The sequence below is a fragment of the Podarcis melisellensis genome, assembly GCF_964234715.1.
Source record: "Podarcis melisellensis genome assembly, chromosome: 7".
Lineage (NCBI taxonomy): Eukaryota > Metazoa > Chordata > Lepidosauria > Squamata > Lacertidae > Podarcis > Podarcis melisellensis.
The window spans coordinates 61,596,911-61,617,726 of NC_138539.1; the positions used below are offsets into that span (position 1 = coordinate 61,596,911).

General features: G+C 43.5%; 1 protein-coding gene across 1 annotated transcript in view; it reads left to right on the plus strand.

The window, feature by feature from the left end:
* Positions 1 to 20,816, plus strand: part of ELOVL2 (ELOVL fatty acid elongase 2) — a 52,311-nt gene that overhangs the window by 20,386 nt on the left and 11,109 nt on the right. Inside the window, exons 2-4 of the mRNA XM_081918326.1 lie at positions 6,242 to 6,305; positions 9,371 to 9,558; positions 17,781 to 17,858. Coding sequence (XP_081774452.1) covers positions 6,242 to 6,305; positions 9,371 to 9,558; positions 17,781 to 17,858 — 330 coding nt within the window. The remainder of the gene's footprint in view (positions 1 to 6,241; positions 6,306 to 9,370; positions 9,559 to 17,780; positions 17,859 to 20,816) is intronic.

Consider the following 20,816-nt stretch of genomic DNA (forward strand, 5'->3'; position numbering starts at 1 on the left):
CCAGGCTGAATGGTTGCTGGGGTTGGGGTAGGTGGAGGCAGCCCGGAAGCTGCATCTGAGAGCCTCTGCACCACCAGAAGGCAGCCAGGCACTTCTCAACTGAGCTGCCCGATGCCACTCCTACTTGAGTGCAAGCAGGAGTTGAGTGCAAGCAGGAGTGGAGGTGGGAATCTCTCAGCGTGAAGCCTCCATTCCACTTCTGAGAGATCCCCACCTCCCCTCCTGCTTGCACACAAGCCCTCCTCTCCCCTCCTCCTCCCTCCAGCCCCAGCACAGAAGCTACAGCCCTGCACACATGCCCACAGAGAGGTCTCTGAGTGCCCTTTCTGGTACACATGCCATAGGTTCGCCACCACTGGGCTAGGAGATACCTGAAACAGGGCATGACTTTCTCCCCCAACTCCTAGGTAAAGATTATGTCATCTATGTCTGTATATAGGAAAACACAGACCACAGTTTTAGAGTGTAGAAGTTACAGGAGGGGCCTTCACAGGTTACATTCAACAACTGTGCAGTCTGTTTTCCTCCGTACGCAATAGTCCAGGAGTACAGTGGTACCTCGAGTTGCAAACACTTCAGGTTACAGACTCCATTAACCCGGAAGTAGTACCTTGGGTTAAAAACATTACCTCAGGATGAGAACAGAAATTGTGCGGCGGCGGAGGCAGCGGGAGGCCCCATTAGCTAAAGTGGTACTTCAGGTTAAGAACAGTTTTGGGTTAAGAATGGACCTCCAGAACGAATTAAGTCTTAACCAGTGGTACCACTGTACAAATTCACCCCGTTGTGGGGATTCGAACTGCTGACCTTCTGATCAACAAGCCCTAGGCTCAGTGGTTTAGACCACAGTGCCACCCGCGTCCCATTAATAAGTGTTACACTCTTGTAAATGTGTAGAAACAGGTTGTGTTCAGAGTAACCCTACAAAAAGCTGTGTTTGGGGGCTCGGTAAGCTAACAGCCTTTAGTTCTGTCATTTAGGGTGCCATCTATGTCTGGGGAAATGGATTTGGCCCTCTGTTTGACAGGGACGTGGGTGGCGCTGTGGGTTAAACCACAGAGCCTAGGGCTTGCCAATCAGAAGGTTGGTGGTTCGAATCCCCATGATGGGGTGAGCTCCCGTTGCTCGGTCCCTGCTCCTGCCAACCTAGCAGTTCGAAAGCACATCAAAGTGCCAGTAGATAAATAGGTACCGCTCCGGCGGTAAGGTAAACGGCGTTTCCGTGTGCTGCTCTGGTTCGCCAGAAGCGGCTTAGTCATGCTGGCCACATGATCCGGAAGCTGCTCCCTCGGCCAATAAAGCGAGATGAGCGCCGCAACCCCAGAGTCGGTCACGACTGGACCTAATGGTCAGGGGTCCCTTTACCTTTACCTTTGACTGCTTAAGCTGGGGCTCAACCTGCATATTTGTAATTAAACTCAAATATTAGAAAACTCCATAAGCCTCCAAAGTAAAATTAGACCTGGGCAGCAAGCAGGCATCAGGTGAAACAATGAGGTTACAGCAGTGAGGAATGGAAGGCTAGATCTCCTTGTGAACAGCCTGCCCTCCCTAAGTTAACCTGCTCCCTGCCTCCCTGGGTGATAGATGAAGTCAGATTCAGCTGCCAGTCTGGTCAGCATTTTTCTGTGGAATGGGGGGGGGGTGCCACTATATTGTTCCTCAGCTCAGACAACTAAATTTCTTGGGCTGGTCCTATCTCCCAACATTGCTGTTCTATTAGTGATATGGTCATTAGGGTTTAATTACACCAATTTGTATGTAACATGTAGATTTGCCATCATGCACAGCAGATGGACAAAAGGAGTCAGACAGCAGAGTTGGGGAGTATTTCAAGAGAAAAGACACACGTCCTACTTATTCGAGCTCTGACACATCATATCTCCACTTTGTTGTATTCTACTTAAATAGCATAACTGAATATGGTTCCCTTTTGGGTTCAGGGAGAGTTGAGAAACAGAAGCATCTGCACTGTGTAAAAACCTAGACAGAAAGTGGTTACGTTTTTTTAAAAAAAATGTTTAAGAAAAGCTTTTAGAGTACAAACAAATTGAGAAGCACTGAATAGCTTGATCTTAATTGCATGTGACACATTTTGAGTTAGAAAAGCAAACTTAAAAAACCCCCACATCCTTCTTACGTCATCCTGTCTCTTTTTTCTCCCCTCATATCTCAGGAGATATTATATGCTCACTCATGTGGGAAATAGTTCTGCTGTTACATAACTCTTCCTTCCAATGTGTATAAAATAAAAACTCTATATAGTAGGTCTTCATCTCTGAGATTGAGGAAATGACCTGAGTATTCCAGAATGGAGGACACATCTCCCTGCACCTTACTTATACTAAGATTAATGTTTTCAGTTCTCTGAGAGCTGGTCTAGATGGAGGAGGGAACTTTTCAGTGAGATATTTTGCCATGGTGGAATACTGCCAGATCATATAACACAGGTTCACACATGCACACCTGTCATTTGATAACTGTGCCATCAAGTGTGTGTGAATAGACCATCACAGATTTGAAGCCATACCACATATAGAACATTATTGTGATCCTGTGTCACTTTAAATGCAATACTTTCAGATGGAGTTGGATCATACATTCAGCAGCAGCTGCATCAAGTGTTGTTGAGTAATCAAATAATGGGAAATAAAGTAATAATTCATAAAGATAGCTGCAATTCTTACAGCAACGTCACAAAATGAATCAAAATTGTTAGTATTCCCCATATTGTAGAAAGGCTGAGACAGAGAGAGCAGCTTGTCTAAGGGCACCTAATAAGTTCATGGAAAGGTGAGAACTGAGCTGGGGCTTCCTGCTTTGCATCTCAGTCTCTTCGCTGCTGTGCAATGCCAAGTAGCTTAGTATTGCAGTCACAGCAATTACACTAAATTCAGCAAGTTCACTCATTAACAAGGACTGAAGGAAAAGCAGCAGTTGTATAGATTTTGTTCACACCAAAAGAAAAAGCTTGATGGAAATAATTTCATGTGGTTAATGTGCACAGCAAATGAAAATAGTGATTTTACAGGAAAGCCTCTTAGATGCAGAAGCTTTTCTTCCCAACGAATTCCCCTTTTGCATTTCCCAACCTTCATCCACCAGTACCAATAAACCAACATGTCCCTCATACATATTAAATTTCAGCCTTGGGCAGAGATTTGTCCACTGGCACTAGAATTCATGTTAATAGTGATATTGTTCCTATTTTGTGTAAATACCACTTATGTCAAATAATAATAAATTCAAGCTTTTGTGCTTTGATTTTCCATTTGTTACAAGCCACATAGAGATGAACAAAATATTGTTACATTTTTAAAATGTCATGTTAAAACTTTGGACAATGGGATCTCTGTGAAACAGAAGCAGTAAGAGAAGGCTAAAGTTGAGGTTCTCTGTTTTCTCACACTCCATGTTTCCTGACTCAGCTCCTCATCTGAAACTATTTTTTGTTGAAACCAGCTAGCCTTGTGAACACAGTTCCCTGATAAGTTTTAGTATGATAGACATATTTGGAAATTTGTATTTATCACATTTGCAACTTACATTTCTAGGTGTACATTTAAAATGTTTTAATAATAATGTAGGGCAGCTGCCGGCAAATGTTTCAACTCAAACTATTTGAAGATATATTTTTATGGATATAGATTATATCATCTTAAGGTAAAAGGTTAAAGGTAAAGGACCCCTGGATGGTTAAGTCCAGTCAAAGGTGACTATGGGGTTGCAGCACTCATCTCACTTTCAGGCCAAGGGAGCTGGCGTTTGTCCACAGACAGCTTTCTGGGTCATGTGGCCAGCATGACTAAACTGCTTCTGGCACAACAGAACACCATGATGGAAACCAGAGCGCACGGAAATGCTGTTTACCTTCCTGCCACAGTGGTACCTATTTATCTACTTGCACTTTGACGTGCTTTCAAACTGCTAGGTAGGCAGGAGCTGGGACAGAGGAACAGGAGCTCACCCTGTTGTGCTGATTTGAACCACCAACCCTCTTATCGGCAAGCCCAAGAGGCTTCAGTGGTGCCACTCGCATCCCAAATCATCTTAATAGAGCAAGTGAAAATATAGTTTTGATTGAAACAATTTCTCTTTTTCTGTTAAATCAGTAGCACTTTTGTAGAATCAGGCTGGTGTTTCCAACCAGATAATGGTATTAAAAAGGAGTTTCAAATTAACTACTTAGAATATAAACAGAGCATTCTGATATACAGGAGGCCTTGGGACCAATGGCATGTATACTTTGTAATGATGATTAACAGCCAAACCATGAGCTGAATGGCAGTACAATTAAATAAGAAAACTAGAAAACATACATTGATCTCAAAATGCAACAAACCTTGCCACAATCACTATACCTTTCAAAGGTACTTTAATGCTTTCCCATATTTCAATTGAAGATATCTTCAACAGCATCTTTGGAACATCTATCCTGCCTTTGCTTTTGTGCATGCAGATTTCACTAAACAATGCAAACTCTGTATGTAGATCCTCTGCAGAATATGGTCTTCCCTAAAGAGTGTTTGAAGAATGCATTGATCCTATTGATATCTGTAGCTGGCAGAATTTGCACAGAAGCTTACTATGCTGACAACCCTTGTGGAACAAGCCTGCCACTTATAACATATTACTGCAGTACATTAAGTGCATAGGGTTGTGTCCTCCATACAGGTGGTTTCAGTAGAAGCCGAAAGGCCTGTAGGATAATGTATTAGGAGATCATCTCAAGCTTTGCCCCCATCCTTTCGTGCTCTGTCTATTCTGTGTACATTTTTTGTGCTGTTGCCTAATCATTTCGCAAATAGCTGCAGCACCTTGTTGGCTTATCTTGGTTTGTAGTATCAACATGACATTGGTGCAATGTCCTGGGTCAACTCCTGTTATGAACCACTTGTTTGCTTTTATTGATTTGCCCCCCACCCCCTCCTAACTTGTAATTTTCAGTTGCCAGCCACAGCAGATCATGCATTTGAGCTTACATGGTGACTTGCCCATTCAAACCCTCCATAGTGTCAGCCTGTGTTGGCAGATACTTTTGCAGAAAAGAATCACTGCCAGTCTCATCTGACCTCAGAAAAGGCAACTCCTAGCAACTAGCAAAAGAACATTTCAATCTCTCAGGATATTTTGCTGCTTGCCTAAAAGTTGCCATTCTCCTATAAAGGAATTTCAGAGGGAGACTCTGAAAGTGTGAAATAGCTGAATTATAACAGTTTGATTCTATTCATTTGGAGTTGAATAGAGACAATTGTTTCCTGCTTTAATTAGGAATGATAAGGTTATTGTGGAATTACCAGATACTGCTTTTGTGGTCATTGTGATTATTGCTCATTGGGGAGCAGTATTCAATTAAGCTTATTCAGAGTAGACCCACTAACATGACTAAGTTTCATCTATTAATTTCAGTGGCTCTACTCTGAGTCTTCCTTGGAGCTTTAATTCTCACAAATAGTACCTTTTGCATTTCACTGCCACAACCTCACTGTTTACAATTCCTCCCTTCTGTACTAGTGGATCCATATATGCCTGTCAACTGAGGTTAGCACTTCATGCATAAAATGGAGAAGTTTCTAGATCGTGAGGGTTCGGGCCAAAATAAATCTGTTAGTCTTTAAAATGCTTCAAGTCTCTGTTGTTTCCCGCCAATCTTACATTTGCATTAAGATCCTATGAAGAAGATCCCTTTTGGATCAGCCCAAGGATCCATCTTATTTTTCCAAAAATGACCACCCAGATGAAGAAATGCAGAAAGGCAACCTCTCCCCATTGTTTGGTGCTAGTATTAGATACCCAGATGTATGTTGGTACTCCATGTGGAGGTCAATTTAGCTGTCGTGGCTGTAAAAAGGTAAAGGTAAAGGACCCATTAGGTCCAGTCGCAGATGACTCTGGGGTTGTGGCGCTCATCTCGCTTTACAGGCCGAGGGAGCCTGCGTTTGTCCGCAGTTTTTCTGGGTCATGTGGCCAACATGACTAAGCTGCTTCTGGCGCAACCGAACACCGAAACCAGAGCGGTGCACAGAAAGGGCGTTTACCTTCCTGCCAGTGGTACCTATTTATCTACTTGCACTTTTTGGCGTGCTTTTGAACTGCTAGGTTGGCAGGAGCAGGGACCGAGCAAAGGGAGCTTATCCCATCATGGGGATTCGAACTGCCGCCCTTCTGATCGGCAAGCCCAAGAGGCTGTACATCTCTGTAAATGAGGACTGACCCTTGTTTCCTTCTGCTTTCTTTTTAGGAACATCTGAAGGCATTTGACCATGAAGTAAATGAGTTTGTGGACTATATGTTTGGAGCTAGAGGTAGGTGTTTCTTTCATGGTGCTACCAGGCTCCCCTCACCTGCACCAGCTCTGCTGGAGGGTCACTATAATATGTGTGCCATGGTGATTAAAGAAAACTGGGAGATAAGTGCATTTAGTTCAAAAAGAATAAATAGCTGGTTCTGATTACTCCTACTGGAATGTATAACAGGCAGCATATCTCATCTATTTACTCCCTGGGAATTCTTTTACATGACACTTCACTCTCTTTTAAGCATTTACACACACACACACACACACACACACCATATATATAATTTCCTCATGTAATATTTTAGTTAAAGATTTGGAAGCTAGCCCTTAGTTTAAAGAAGATAGTGACACTTTTTGCTCTCCCAATTGCCGGTGCTTAAAAAAAAAATCTTTCTGTTCAGAAATGCAGCTGGAGTGATTGTTCATTGTGGCTAATAAAAATCACTTGTTCTAGCTCCCAAGGGACTTAAAGGTACTTAAGTCTAATGAATTCTACCTGTGCCAATTTGTTCATTTGATGAAAGGGGAAGCTTGCTTGACAGGAAGAAACCAGTGTTTCCAGTGAAAGCAAGTTGATGTGAATGACTTTTACCTGGTCATAGGAGGATACAATTGTGAAAACATTTGCTTTGTTGGCTACAACAAAAAGGGAAACTGCCAGGGTTTAGTAGAACCATCAGGATTTCATTGTGGGAAGAGGAAACTACGTATTTCATATCCAGCCATTGACTAGTCCAGCTATTGACTAGGTAAGCATAGAGGGAGCATTGTGCTGTGTTGAATTTTGAGATAATTCGTGTTCTTGCTGCTTTTTAGGCAACTTAAAGAGCTTAAACAGAATATGGTGTGAAGCTAGAAACGTGAATAGGCAAAATGCTTTGTTGGGTGAGGATAAAAGTTTATTTCAACTGCAGCATTGTGTTTTAAATAGTGGCAATTCAGATGCCCCTGAGAAGCGGGGCTTGGAAGCAACCGCTCTTTGTCCTTTTTTGTTCTTAACTTCTGGTGCAGAGAGGGATACCTCTGCAGATCACAGGGTTCTGATTTGATACACTTTCTTAAAGTACAGGGTCTTGGTTTGCAACACACTTGCCTCTGTTTCCTCCTCTTACTTTTAAATCGGCTAGTGTCAAATGTGTAAAAAAATCATAGCGGATGTTTTGTTGTTGTTTGTTTTCAAAGGGTGCTTCCTTAAGGGTGCTTTTACCTGGAGCTGTTACCTAGCAGGTTCAGAAGTGCAAGGACAAAACAAAAAAAAAATTCCTTCCAGTAGCACCTTAAAGACCAACTAAGTTAGTTCTTGGTATGAGCTTTCGTGTGCATGCACACTTCGTGTGCAAGGAATGATCATTGCAGCATTGCAGTCATTAAGTCACATTGAAGGCATTATCCAAGTTGATTGCTGGTATAGTTAGTTGACTTTGCACAAATAGTCTCCCATTTTGGGAGACTTTGAGGTAGTTATGCTTGGCATTCATCAGGGCCCGATAAAGAAAAGGAAAATGCAGCATGGATAGCAGGAAGGGATGAGTCACCTTAAAAAAAAAATCCCTAGTCATTGAAAGCTTCACTTGTGCAAAAGCTTCAGGTCAGCTACCTTAAGAAAGCGCCAAAGGCATTTAGTTTATAATGTAAGGACTTATAGCTTTACAAGGAAGCGCATAAAGATTCAGGTGTGAAAGTCCAAGCTTAGAATAGAAATGAACTGATGCTTTGCCACAGCTAGCCAGGGTGTATGCAGTCGACAATATGTGTGGTTTGGGGACAATAAATAATGGGGATCAGATACTGGCCAGGTGACTTTGTAATAATAATTATTAAGCAGAGCCCCACTTCCTATGATCAAATAAGGTATGATCTTATTTTTCTGATTCTAAGCTTCCTTCTTGTTCTCTTAGAGTAACTTCTAACTCAGGCACTGCCAAACTTGGCCCTCCAGATGTTTTGGGACTACAACTCCCATCATCCCTAGCTAACAGGACTAGTGGTCAGGGGTGCTGGGAATTGTAGTCCCAAAACATCTGGAGGGCCAGGTTTGGCAGTGCCTGTTCTAACTGAATCATCACACACAGATGTTAACTCTTGCTTTGATTTGTGAAGCTTATTGGTTTGTTATCTTTTGTTGTACCAATAACCTTTCAATTATTTTTATTTATTTCCCTCCCTTCACCCTAAGTTCCAAGGGTGGGTCACAGCATTAAAAGACAACATTAAAAACAATGTAAAACTACTTATGGGCATAAAAATAAGGTGGGTCTTACCATTCACCTGGGAATACTTTGGCTGAAATTGACAGCACTTCATTAGGCCTTAACCTGCCTACTGGAGGGCATAACTGCCCATTTAGGACATACTTATGTTTGCATCCAGGAATGATGAATTCTTATGGTTTTTATGGTTTTTAAGCTATTCTGGTTCTGGACAGTGTACTGCTGTGTGAAAAAAGACATTGTAGATGGCAACTTCTTCTTCTAACAAATGGTAGTAATGATTTAAAAAATCAAAGGCTTATATATGATCGTTTATTGGGGTTTCGGTAATGTGCAAATATATTGGATGACATCTGCCCACTTCCACAGCAGAAATCTGCTTGTGCATTCTCTCTCTTCTCTCCTCCACCTCCCTTTTGTGCCCCCAAACTCTTCTCTGGATAGTCCTTCAGCCCTCTGGAGCAGATTTTGGGGGCACGTGGGTTCTGTAGGGGGTTGAGAAGCAAGAGAAGCCCTGTTGCACAAGAAGACACTTGCTTGTGCTATTTCGTTCTCACCCGTTAAATTTAATTGAATAATCAGCTGTTGTTATTTATTAAGAATTGTATGTACCACTCTTCATCCATAGATGTCAGGACGGTTCACAACATAAAAGTACTGGGGGGAGGACATAATAAAAACAAGAGCAAGAACAAACTAAAAACCCCACATTAGAAGAGCATCCTAGGAGGAGGTTGTAAAGACCGGAGGCTGGGTATTACTGGGAGACTGAAAAGGCGTTGGTCGCCCATTGAATGACTGTATTGAACAAGAAATCTTTATATGTGCTGATTTCATGAGGCTTTTTGCTTTGTTTCTTCAGATCCCAGGGTCAGAGGATGGCTCATGCTGGATTCTTACTTGCCCACTTTTTCTCTCACTGTTGCGTATCTTCTCTTCATATGGCTGGGTACCACATTTATGAAGAACAGGCCTGCTCTGTCACTCAGGGGTCTTCTCATTGTATATAACCTTGGAGTCACCATGCTTTCATTTTACATGCTTATAGAGGTGAGTCTTTTCAGTTTTGGCCCAGTTTTGCTGTTGTTCTCCAAGTTTAATAGATTGGGCAGTTTGGCAAAATTGCTTTTCACAGGTCATATTTTCTGGGAATCCTAGTGTTTTACTTTCTATATTTTGCTCTTTATTTTCACCAGTATCACATGGCTCACCTGCCTGAGCCATCCAGACATGCACAGTTTGAATTATTCCTTGCTCTACATTCAGGGTACATCTATTGTTCCTGCTTCCATAGTTGATCTTCTGTGATCTCTGTGATCTTATAGGAGCTTTATTGAATCATATGTGCAAAGACTGGACTGGGTGACCTTCTGGTGACTTCTAGAAATGAGTCTGTAATGAACTATATTTTGAAGCATAAACATAAGAGATGCCTTACATTATCATTTTTTAGCCATTTGTTTTACAAAAGGGAGGAAAAAGGGAAGGATCTGAAGCACTGTCACCAAAGGGCACACATGATACACAAATTATGTACAAAACAGCCCCAGTGGACACTTTTCTGCATTGGGAGAAGCTCATTTGCAAAACAAAAGCAAAAACAAACCCACACAATGCCTTCTTCCTCCCTGCATTCCAAGCATTTAAATTTGACTCCTGGCTGGCGGGGTGGGGGGTGGAATCTAGCACCTCTCCCCAACCTGAGAGTAATTACTGTATGTTAGGTAACACATGGCCAGAGTAATAATATCTTCCTGTTTAGCTAAGGCTGCAGTATGAACTGGTGGCGTAAGACCCATTGAATTCAATAAGGCTTACATTTGAGTAGGCAGGGTTAGGACTCTGCTGTACATCTGTGCTGGTGGTGGTGTTTTTAAAAGGTCAACCACTAGTCCAGTTAAACTGTGATGGCTGTCTTCAGAACATGTGGGAAGTGGAAGTTCTCATACGAAAACCCATGGCCGCATGAGGAGGACCAGGAGTCTCCTTTCCATAAATTTCATTATTCAGGTTGCCAGAGTCAAATACCTCTGACTCAGGTGTCCCACTGGATGCTGAGATGTTGCAAATCCTTCAGGCAGCTTCTGAACATATAAAGGCCGGCCAGTGAATGTGAGCAACCACATAATGTTTATTGTCCACATTTACTTGTGTAGCTCCATTTGGTTTTTTCAGGCAACCTCCTCACTTCTTGGCGTGGGGCTGTTTGCCCGTGTTTAACAGTCACCACATTGTCAGTATTGGAGCATCAACCCTATTTTGGATATTTACTGTAGCATATACAGTAACTTCCGCTGTGTTCAAGTGTTTGAGGTCTCTGGGGCACGCTAGCTGCAGTCTTTAAGTACGGGCTGCATTATATCTCAGCAGCCCATCTAAAACCACGGATTAAACAGTGGCTCTTCAAAGATCATCTAAAAATAGGCAACCTACATAGAAAGCAGGACTTCAGTGAAGCAGGAACTCTGGAGTGCTGGGTTTTCTCTAACTTCCTGAACAAATAGAAATGCAGGGCCTTGTCTCTCTCCCTGTCCCCCACCTCCGGCTTTCTGTTCTGGTTCTTTCCATAAGGTAAAGGTAAAGGGACCCCTGACCATTAGGTCCAGTCGTGGCCGACTCTGGGGTTGCGGTGCTCATCTCGCTTTATTGGCCGAGGGAGCCGGCGTACAGCTTTTGGGTCATGTGGCCAGCATGACTAAGCCGCTTCTGGTGAACCACAGCAGCGCACAGAAACGCCGTTTACCTTCCCGCCTGAGTGGTACCTATTTATCTACTTGCACTTTGACGTGCTTTCGAACTGCTAGGTGGGCAGGAGCAGGGACCGAGCAACGGGAGCTCACCCCATCGCGGGGATTCGAACTGCTGACCTTCTGATCGGCAAGTCCAAGGCTCTGTGGTTTAACCCACAGCGCCACCCACGTCCCATTGGTTCTTTCCATGGATCCCTCCTAATCCATCTGAAAAGAAGCAGACTTCACCTCTTTGCCAAAACCCAAGGCTTTGGTTTCAATAAACCCTTTGCTTATCCCAAACAGTTCCCAAACAGAAGAGTCTTGCCTCATCCTCAGGTTCTAAGGCAATTCCTACAAGGATCCAAGCGTAGTACATAACAGGAATAGAGCTGACAGGGAAACCCCAATAGCCTATACCAAACCTTTCTTGGGTCCTCAGCCAGCTCATATTACACCTGTTGTGCATGGTGTAATAAACAAACATCTGCCCTTATTCCCTTATGGGTAACACAAGAACCCTTAGAGTCCTTTGTACGTTCTCCAGAGGCCAACCAGAGAATATTGAGAAGCAAAGCAGCTCGTAAGCCTGATCTTTATTGAACTGTTGCAACAGGGTGCTCCCTTCACATGCAGGAAAGGAGGAGGACCCCGAACAAAGGTGTGCCTGCCCTTATATAGACATTTTAAATTGCCTGTCCTGGAGTCCAAGACCACCCCCCAGATACATCATAACTACATCACAGAAAGGGTGGTCTACAACAGAAATCTGAGTGTATTGTTTATCTCCTGTCTGGCAGACCTGTTAATGGTCACTTGATTGGATACCCTGGGGAGTCTGGCCAGTCTTTTGTAATGACAAATACTTAGTTCCTGAGCCAGGTCACAGGCTCACTCTATTCATACACAGACATACCCTTAAGACCCTTAAGACAGGATTTCAACCTTGCAGAGAAAACATTTGGTCAGTTTGGGAGTCAAAGTGGTTTCAGGGCTGTTTTCCTGTGCAGCTTCAGACATGTGGTTTATATATTTATGTACGTGTTTGCTTGGTACATTTATGAACATTATATAAGACCTTAATTTTTTTTTTATTTCAATGGCCTCCAATGTGGAGCTTCATTTACATATGCAGACACACTCCCATCAAATTCAGAGAGCTGTGAAGCAGTTGCACATGAGGGTGTTTGCATTCATATGCGGTACTTGAGTTGTATGCTTGGACGGTTGTCATGGAGTTCTTGCTGGGTTGCAGTGGCTATTTCGGGCCTGTTCACTTTGCTTGAACTTCTCCTTCAGATAACTTTGCCAGGTCTTCTTTCAAGCCAGCCAGTAAAAGTATATATACTGCCATCTTCAGCATAGTTTCACTTCCCCGTGTCAATATTCGGAAGTGACTTCAAATTAAGGGTGTTTTCTTTCCCATATTCCCACATATATTCAAACAGGCAGGATAATTATGCTTAGAACAAAGCTGCCATTGTGAGCAGAGTCTATTTATACTTGAATTGTCAAACAGAGGCCATTTACTCATGTTACAATGGAGATTTGTTCATTAGGTTATGCGAGTGGAGGTAATTTGCCCCCTAAAATTAAATATCAGGAAGTTTTGCTGTTGTACAGAATTTTGTAGTATTTCATTATTCAGGAACTAATGAGAAAACATAACTATACATCATGATAGCTGAGATAACATGCTACAAATATGCTAATATGCTGACTGGGTTTCCACAGCCACTCTCGGTGGCTTCCAACATACATAAAAATGTAATAAAACATTAAACATTTAAAAAGCTTCCATATACAGAGCTGCGTTCAGGAAATAATAATCATTTATTATGGACTGTGTGCTACAACTTATAAAGGGATGTTGTCACAAAACAAAACACTGTTCTACCATTGAAGGGGTGTTAAGATAGCTTTTTAGAAACAGACAAATGTTTAGGACTGGACACTTAAGATGCAGCCCGGAGTGTACTTTTCTGATGATTTAAAAACTAAGGTCTAAAGCTGTCATTCAGATATCACTTGCTCCTGCAGCACTGGGCTATAGGTATTCTGGGCACCTGGCAGGATCACACGAAGTAAAGGGCTTACAGGAGTGTCTTGGTGGAAATAAGACAATAGATGCATACAGTGCTGGAAAGGGAATATAGAGACAGGATCACCCACACGGTCACAGCTAAGGAACTTGGACTGGGATGGTTGAAATTAGGATGTAGGGAAAGAGTGGAAAGAAAGACTGATGGGAAGGCAAATAGAGAATGAGGCAAGAGAACCAGCCACACAGGCAAGGGCAGAAGGTAGCCTCTAACCTGTAAGCATTTATATCCTCCTCCAGCTTAGGAATGCACAGTGGCAAGTTCGATGCACTTCTGGGGGAACAGGGAGCTTAGTTTCCTTTCACTCTCTGAATTAGCCAACCAGCATGGCTTGAAGTTTGGCAGATTCTTAATAAACTGCATGCTGAATCAGCGCAGGTATGCAGCCTTGCATTAGATGATGGGAAATAAATATTACTGACTGAGTCACACTCTCTCCAACCGATTGCAAAAGACATAACTTTTGCAGCGTTCTAGGGCTGTGGTTATTTTTGCAATGGTTCCTATGGTGAATTTTGCAGGTGGCCTGCCCCACTTCATTAGTGCGTGGAGGTGCTTTCTCTGGTTTTGGTGGGGAATAAGTAGCTTGCACCTCTTTGTGGGGTGCAAAAGCAATTTGCCCAAATAAAAAGGGGTAACACTCAGACAATTCAGAAGTGAAGACTTGCTTGTCTATTTAACCCTCCCAAATAAATTCTGATGCAGTACATTCCACACTGCAACCTTTGCCAGCTGGGCACCGACCAGGTGTTTTGGACTACACTTCTTTCAACCCCAAATCCGAAACCTCTGGAGAGTATCAGCCATCAAGTTGGCCAAGGCTGCCTTACAGCCACAGAAGACGCATCCCTAGCATGGAGGAAACTGGTGGAATGTAACAAATGGGGAGAGAGCAGGTGTTTCTTTGTAGAATTAGTAGGATTGTAGCTTCATCAGGCCCTTAAATGGGACCTCCTAGCTCTGTTTTGAAGACAGAGTCCCCAGCCTCCTTGCCTGCCTTTGTGACCTCACACCACCCTGCAAGCGAGTGAAATGATATGCAGGCTGCTCTAATGAATAAGAAATCTATGCTCCTTCAGTTTCCATCAAATATATTTGTCAGTATGCAGTGGTCACGTTACTCTTCCCATCTGCCTCTCCTGCACTCAGCTGGGTGCAAGCCACTGCTCTCTGGATTATTCTGACTGCAGACATGTGACATTTCAGAGTTAAAGGGACTGTGTTTGATAATGACCCATTTCATTAACTCCCTGGATTGGCAGAGCAAAGGTATAATTCCTTTAAAAATTGCTGCAGTCCAGTCCACCCTCAGCTCAACTTCAGCAAACCTCCATTGAAATGGTGTTTCCACATCTGCAGTGCTGAGTGGATCCTTTTGACTTGTCATCTTCTAAGTTGGAACATCAGTGAGTCACTTTTATAAAGAAAACGGGGTTGTTTGCCTTTCAACTCTTGAAACAGAAGTCTTGGGGTTTTCCCAGACACTGAAAAAAAAATCAACGTATTCACCCTGCCACTACGCTCTGAGCAGGCAGTTTTTAGGATAAACTAAATGTTTGATTTAAAACAATGAAATAAAATAACGCCTACAGCAATACAAGGTGACGATGAAGGGCAAAAGAGAGAGGGTTGTTGAAGGTCGCCGTTTCGTTTTATTAAGTGAAAGTTTCTGAAATGTGTTAGCACGTAGTGTGCTTTTGAGTAAGGATATCTGTCTTCTGCTTCCAAAGAGAGGACAAGTGAAAAGCTGCTCAGGCAAATAGCCAGCGTAAGGAATTACTAATGGGCAATATCAGTTTCAGCTCTGGCAGCAGAGTAAGTGCAGTGCTCAGTTATGTTTGTCATGCTATTACCAACTGGAGCTCACCAATTGCACTGTTGTGGAAAGTGATGAGAGTTGGAAATGAGCTGCAAGCCCTTGGCAATTAGTAACTGGCATTGAGCTTTGCAATTAGCATCAAGAACCTGGCTTTCAGGAGCCCTGCAGGCCTTAAAAAAAAAAAAAAAGGAATACAGTACCTTGCTTTAGGAAAGCATGGTTTGGCAGTGCACGCCTATACACGCACACCTATACGTGGGAAGTCCCATTCTTTTCAATGGAGCTTACTCCCAGGTAAGTATGTGCAGGATTGCTGCCAGTAAGGCATCTCCACATGCATGCATACGTATAGACTTAAAAGAAGGATGCTATGGTTAAAAGGGCTCTGTTGGCTTTCTTAGCAGTAATGGCGGCAGGGGCGGGCACTGCAGCAGCAAAATAAAGCCAATCTTTAGAAAAGGGATGAGGAAACCTCAGCCCCTGGTGGGACTGAATGCAGTCATTTGAGTCTATCTAGCTACCGTAATTCTTCCTCCTTGCCTGGATGGAAGCTAGAGAGGGGCGTCTCAGCTTGTGCATAGGTGAGCCTGCTATGCCAAGGTAAAATTTCATCTGTTGCTCTCTTTTCACTTTGGCTCCACCATCCACTGGCATATGCCCCGCCCCGGGTGATAACTCCTAGGGGCCGAGGTCCTTTCCCTGCCCCCAGTAAAATATTTGAGAGGGCCAGACCCTGCCAAAGTTGATGGAAATTGCCATTCAATTGGTGTGTGTGCGCTGCATCTTGTGATCAATTATGTGGGTCGGGGCTTACCTCCCCCCCTATTTTATTCAAGTTGGCACCCCTCCCCCCCCACCATCCCCGAAGGTTGCCCAGAAAGGAATGTGACCCAAGTGGAATCCAGACACATATAAAAAAAACCTGAAAATGTTTTTTTAAAAAACCGTTTTGAAAAATATATTGAATTTGCCATAGCTCACCATCAGCAGCTTATGTCACATTTTGTATAATGCACTTTACAACACACTTAAAACATTTATTTGCAGCTGTATAGCTGAGTCCCCTCAGTCTGGAAAAAGGTTCCTCATCCCCTGCTTTAGAGGCCAGTATTTAGAATTTCATCTGTAATGTTATGAAATGCCAATGAAGAAGTTTCAGAAGTTGTGGCTGGAGAAACATATTTCCCTTTTGCTTTCTTCCAGACAGTTAAATGTGATGTGACTGAGAGTTTCTTACACTGCAGACATTCACATTTTGTGCTTCATTCCTATTCAATCTGATTTGCAGGGTTGGGTTTTTTTTTTTTTGCATTAAATGTGCATTCAACATTTCCACCACTTCTGCTCCAATCTAGTCCCGCTCTTGGATTGTAAGCATGTTTTTTTCCAGTTTTTCTGGGCAGGCAAAGGAAATGAGTGGGAACGCTGTGGGCAACAATGTTTGTCACAGAAATATAGGGAGAGCCATTGGTTATGCAAGATGCCTTAAAAAAAAGAACCACCATGCAACATGTTTGTAAAGAACTACTATGATTCCTCCAAGGGGAAAGGGGTTCATGCCTGTCTTTCATACCTTCTTCGGCTCCTTTAATAATTATTGCTTGTCTTTTAGAGGAATGCCCATTTTCTTCTGAGGTAACTGAACTTACAAAGCAATATTGCTTGCTCTAATCCTGCATACTGCACATGGAAATATACTTCCTTAGGGATCAGGTTCACACATGCAAAGTAGTTCTTCATGTAAGGGGGGAATCAAGAGTGCAGAGGCAGTTTTAGGGCAGCGTGACCAGTTCTTCCACACTGGGCCCTGACAAGAAAGTGCTGACGGGGTACTATAGTCCTTCCTCCTCCCCCAAACCTACTTAGTGCTTTTCCAGCTTTGGGAAGGAGCAGGGAGGGCTCTAGGACCCTGCCCGAGCCCGCACACCTCCTTCCCAAAGTCCAAACAGCAGAAGGCCTGGAAAGGGGCACCAAATTTTGGCCTAGCTCAGGGTACCGTAGTACCAAAAGCCGCCCCTGGAGACTGGATTGATCTCTGAATTCAGGTAGTCACATTCAGCCTACTGTTATATGCATGAATCTCTAGATCAGCACCATTATTTTGAGTGATGGGTAAAATGCTTAACACTAATAGTTTGAAACATTGCTTGTAGGTCAAAGGTTGGATTAGATCTGAGCAAAACTCATAGTGGTGATTCCCCCCCCCCCCCGAAACTGAGAATTCAGACTTAGTTACCTTTAATTAACCAATGGTCATGAAGTCATGAAGAAGTCATCTCATCGATTTCCTTGGGTTCTAAGACTGACTTAGTCTGGATCAGACACAAAGTAGATATTTACAGTATTTAGGGTGTTAGTAGTGAGACTACGTTTGAAATTTTTGAAGATACCTGCCATTTTGTTCCTAGTGATTTTTGTTGTTCTTTCATGATTTTAAATTCCCCTCCCAGACTTATAATTTTGCACATCTTTTTTTTATGAGAACAGGGATTAAAATTTGTTACCATGCATAGAGCAGAAAGCTATCCACCCTTCAAAACCCCACATGATTGCAGTGATTAATAATTATTAACAATGGGAAATTCTATTCGGAGTAACAGAATCTGTTTTCTTCTTCTCCAGCTAATTCTTGCCACTTGGGAAGGAGGTTATAACTTACAATGTCAAAACCTGACCAGTGCAGGAGAAGCCGACATCCGGGTAAGAAACAAAAAGCAACCCAAGAACTGAAAGTTGGCTGTGAGGCTGGCAGGAGTCGTATTCCAAAAAATCTGGAAGGCACCAGGTTGGCAAGGGCTAGGCTAGCTACACCTTAATGTCTCACAATTCTTTCTTAGGCTGTATTCATGTATACACACTTAGCTTAGGGGCAAGTCCCATTGAACTCAATTGGGCTTCCTTCTGGATAGGTATATAGAGGATCGCACCATTGCCACATTTCTATACCTTGGTAGAATTTTTTTAAAAAATGCATTTATCATTCTATGGCTAATCTTTAACTCTGCCTTTTAAATTTTGTCCATTGGGGTGGGTTTGTTTGTTTGTTTCAGGCTGTTTTTCACATGACGATCTCTTTGGTGTACAGCTTATGCTGGTGCTTTTTAATGGGAAAATTCAAGCAAGCATTTCCTAAAAATAGTTTTTCAAAAGGAAAAAGCTTACAACCTTCTGCAGCTAAGAGAGGCTATTCCCCCCCCTCAAAATTAAGAAAATACTTCCTACCTCTCCACGTATCTCTTCTCATGCTGCGCCTTCTTCAGCAGCTGTCTGGATTCAGCCAGGACCCAATTCTAGAAAAGAAACTATGTTTTCCTTCTCTTTTCCTTTTTGCACTATTTACTTGCCTGGTAGCAAAAGCTGGAATCAGAGAGTACCCATAAAGAAACTGCCTATCAAACTTGTATGTGTATGTGGGTCTGTGTATATCTCTCTTTGTATACTCTTTATATCTTTAATCTTAGAGTTCTAAGTGAGACAAGAAAAAGAACTGGCACGAAAGGTATTCTTCTAACTGCAACTGCCGATTTCACTTCCCTCTGAACTTTCCTCCCAAAAGCCTTGGTGCTGAATCCACATTAGATGCTTTTACTCTTGGCTTGCTGTTTCTGCTCCTCCAGATTCAAAGGCACTATTCACTTGCATAGAATTGTAGAGTTGGAAAAGGACCCCCAAGGGTAATCTAGTCCAGCCCCTCCTTAGCAATGCAGGAATCTCCGCTAGATCACACGTGAGAGATGGTTGTCCAACCTCTGCTTAAAAACCTCCAAGGTTTTTAACCTCCAATCCTGCATATTTCCAGACTCAAGAATTGGCACTGAAGACAACGCTCCTGGGTTGAGCCCGTGTGAGTCTTGACGCAAACGAAGTTGTAGGAGAGGGGTAGGGAATTAATTTATAAGAAGAAAGGGAGTACAGTTGTTGGGGTGGGAAAGCATTTTTATGAAGATTAGTTGGAGGGAAAATGAGGCGGGGGGAGCTAGGCATAGACTGTTGCATAGACAGGAACAAAGCCATAGGTGGGTGGGTAGCGCATCTGCTATGCATGCAGAAGAACACTGCTTCAGTCCCCAGGCAGTGCCTGGAGACTTCAGCCTCAGACCCTTGAGAGCCACCGCCAGTTAACATAACTAACATTGAGCTAGAGCAGGGCTCCCAAACTGGGATCTCCAGCTGTTTTTGGACTACAACTCCCATTGTCCCCAGCTAGCAAAAACCAGTGGTCAGGGATGATGGGAATTGTAGTCCAGAAACAATGGGAGACCCAAATTTGGGAAAACCTGAGCTAGAGGAACCCACTAGTCAGGTTCAGTAAAGGTAGCTTCCTATGGGTTTTCTGGCAACAAGTGGCATTGCGGCTGGTTCTACCGTTAGGTGAAGTGCTTGTTTCCAGTGGCAAATGATCACCCTCCCTGCTGCTTCCCTCCACACTCTCCCCCAAACCAGCTTCATTGAGGGCAGAGGGCAGGAGTGCAGCTGGTGGTGATGAAGCTGGTGGTATTGCTGTACCTTCCCCTGGTGTTGCTGGTGGCAATGCTATGACTGTATTGTGGTGGGGCTGCGGCTATAGGCTCAGACTGCTGGTCTGGGTGGTGCAAGCATCGAGGAGCCATCTCTGCTGATCTTCTGCCCACTGCGTTTCAGGGAAGTTTCTGTGACCTGTGCTGTTTCCCCTCCAAAAGTTGAGCAACTAGCTCAGTTGGAGTTAAGGTGACCCAGATGAAAGGCAGTGTTTGGCATAGCCAAACAAAAACCAAACAAACAACCCTCTCTGATGTTTGCTTGCCTGCCTGTGCTCTTAACCTATCAGTACTTGGTCCCCAAGCAGTTGGCTTAACTGAATTATGCACTCAGGATACAGCTAAACTCTGGAATTTGGTACCTGCAAGAAGTGATGGTGCTTCTAGATGGATGCTTATTGTGCAAATACATGCAGGGCTGTTGTCCCTGCCCCCCCCCAGCATTCAAATGAGTTAATACAAAGGACAGTCCCTATTATCTCCAATGAAATCTTAAGAGTGGACAGTGTTGGACTAGAACTTGGGAGACAGAAGTTCAAATTCCCACTCAGCCATGGGTAACCTTGGGCTAGTCAATGACTCTTAGCCTTAACCATACGTGCCAAGTTATGCTTGACGTTGGGGGGCTTTGTCACGTGTGTGTGATGTCACAAGTGCAGCACACACGTGTGACATCACAAGAGTCGGGAGGAGGCCTCGGGGCTGACAGGGCCTCCATCACCATAGAGAGGCCCAACACCACTGCTTGGAGGCCCAGCGAGGCCCTCTGCCATTGCAGGGAGGTCTGAGAAGGCCTGCAGCAGCAAAGACCCTCAATATTGGGGGGGGGAGGGCTCAGCCCCATCCCCACATATTTCAGGGAGGCTCAGGTATCCTCAGCCCCATAGAGTTGGCACCTATGGCCTTAGCTACCTCATGAGACTGTTGAGTGGATAAAATGGGGAAGGGGAGAACCTTGAACTCCTCAGAGGAAAGGTGGAATATAAAATCAATTAAATGCCATAGTAGAGATTTAATGTACTTATAACTCTTCTTTCGCCCGAGCTGGGATTCAAGGAGATCTGCCACCTGTCAAAATATGGTACACGGCACTCTTGTACCACAGAAACTTAGTCTGGCAGAACAGGGAGAGAGTAAGTAA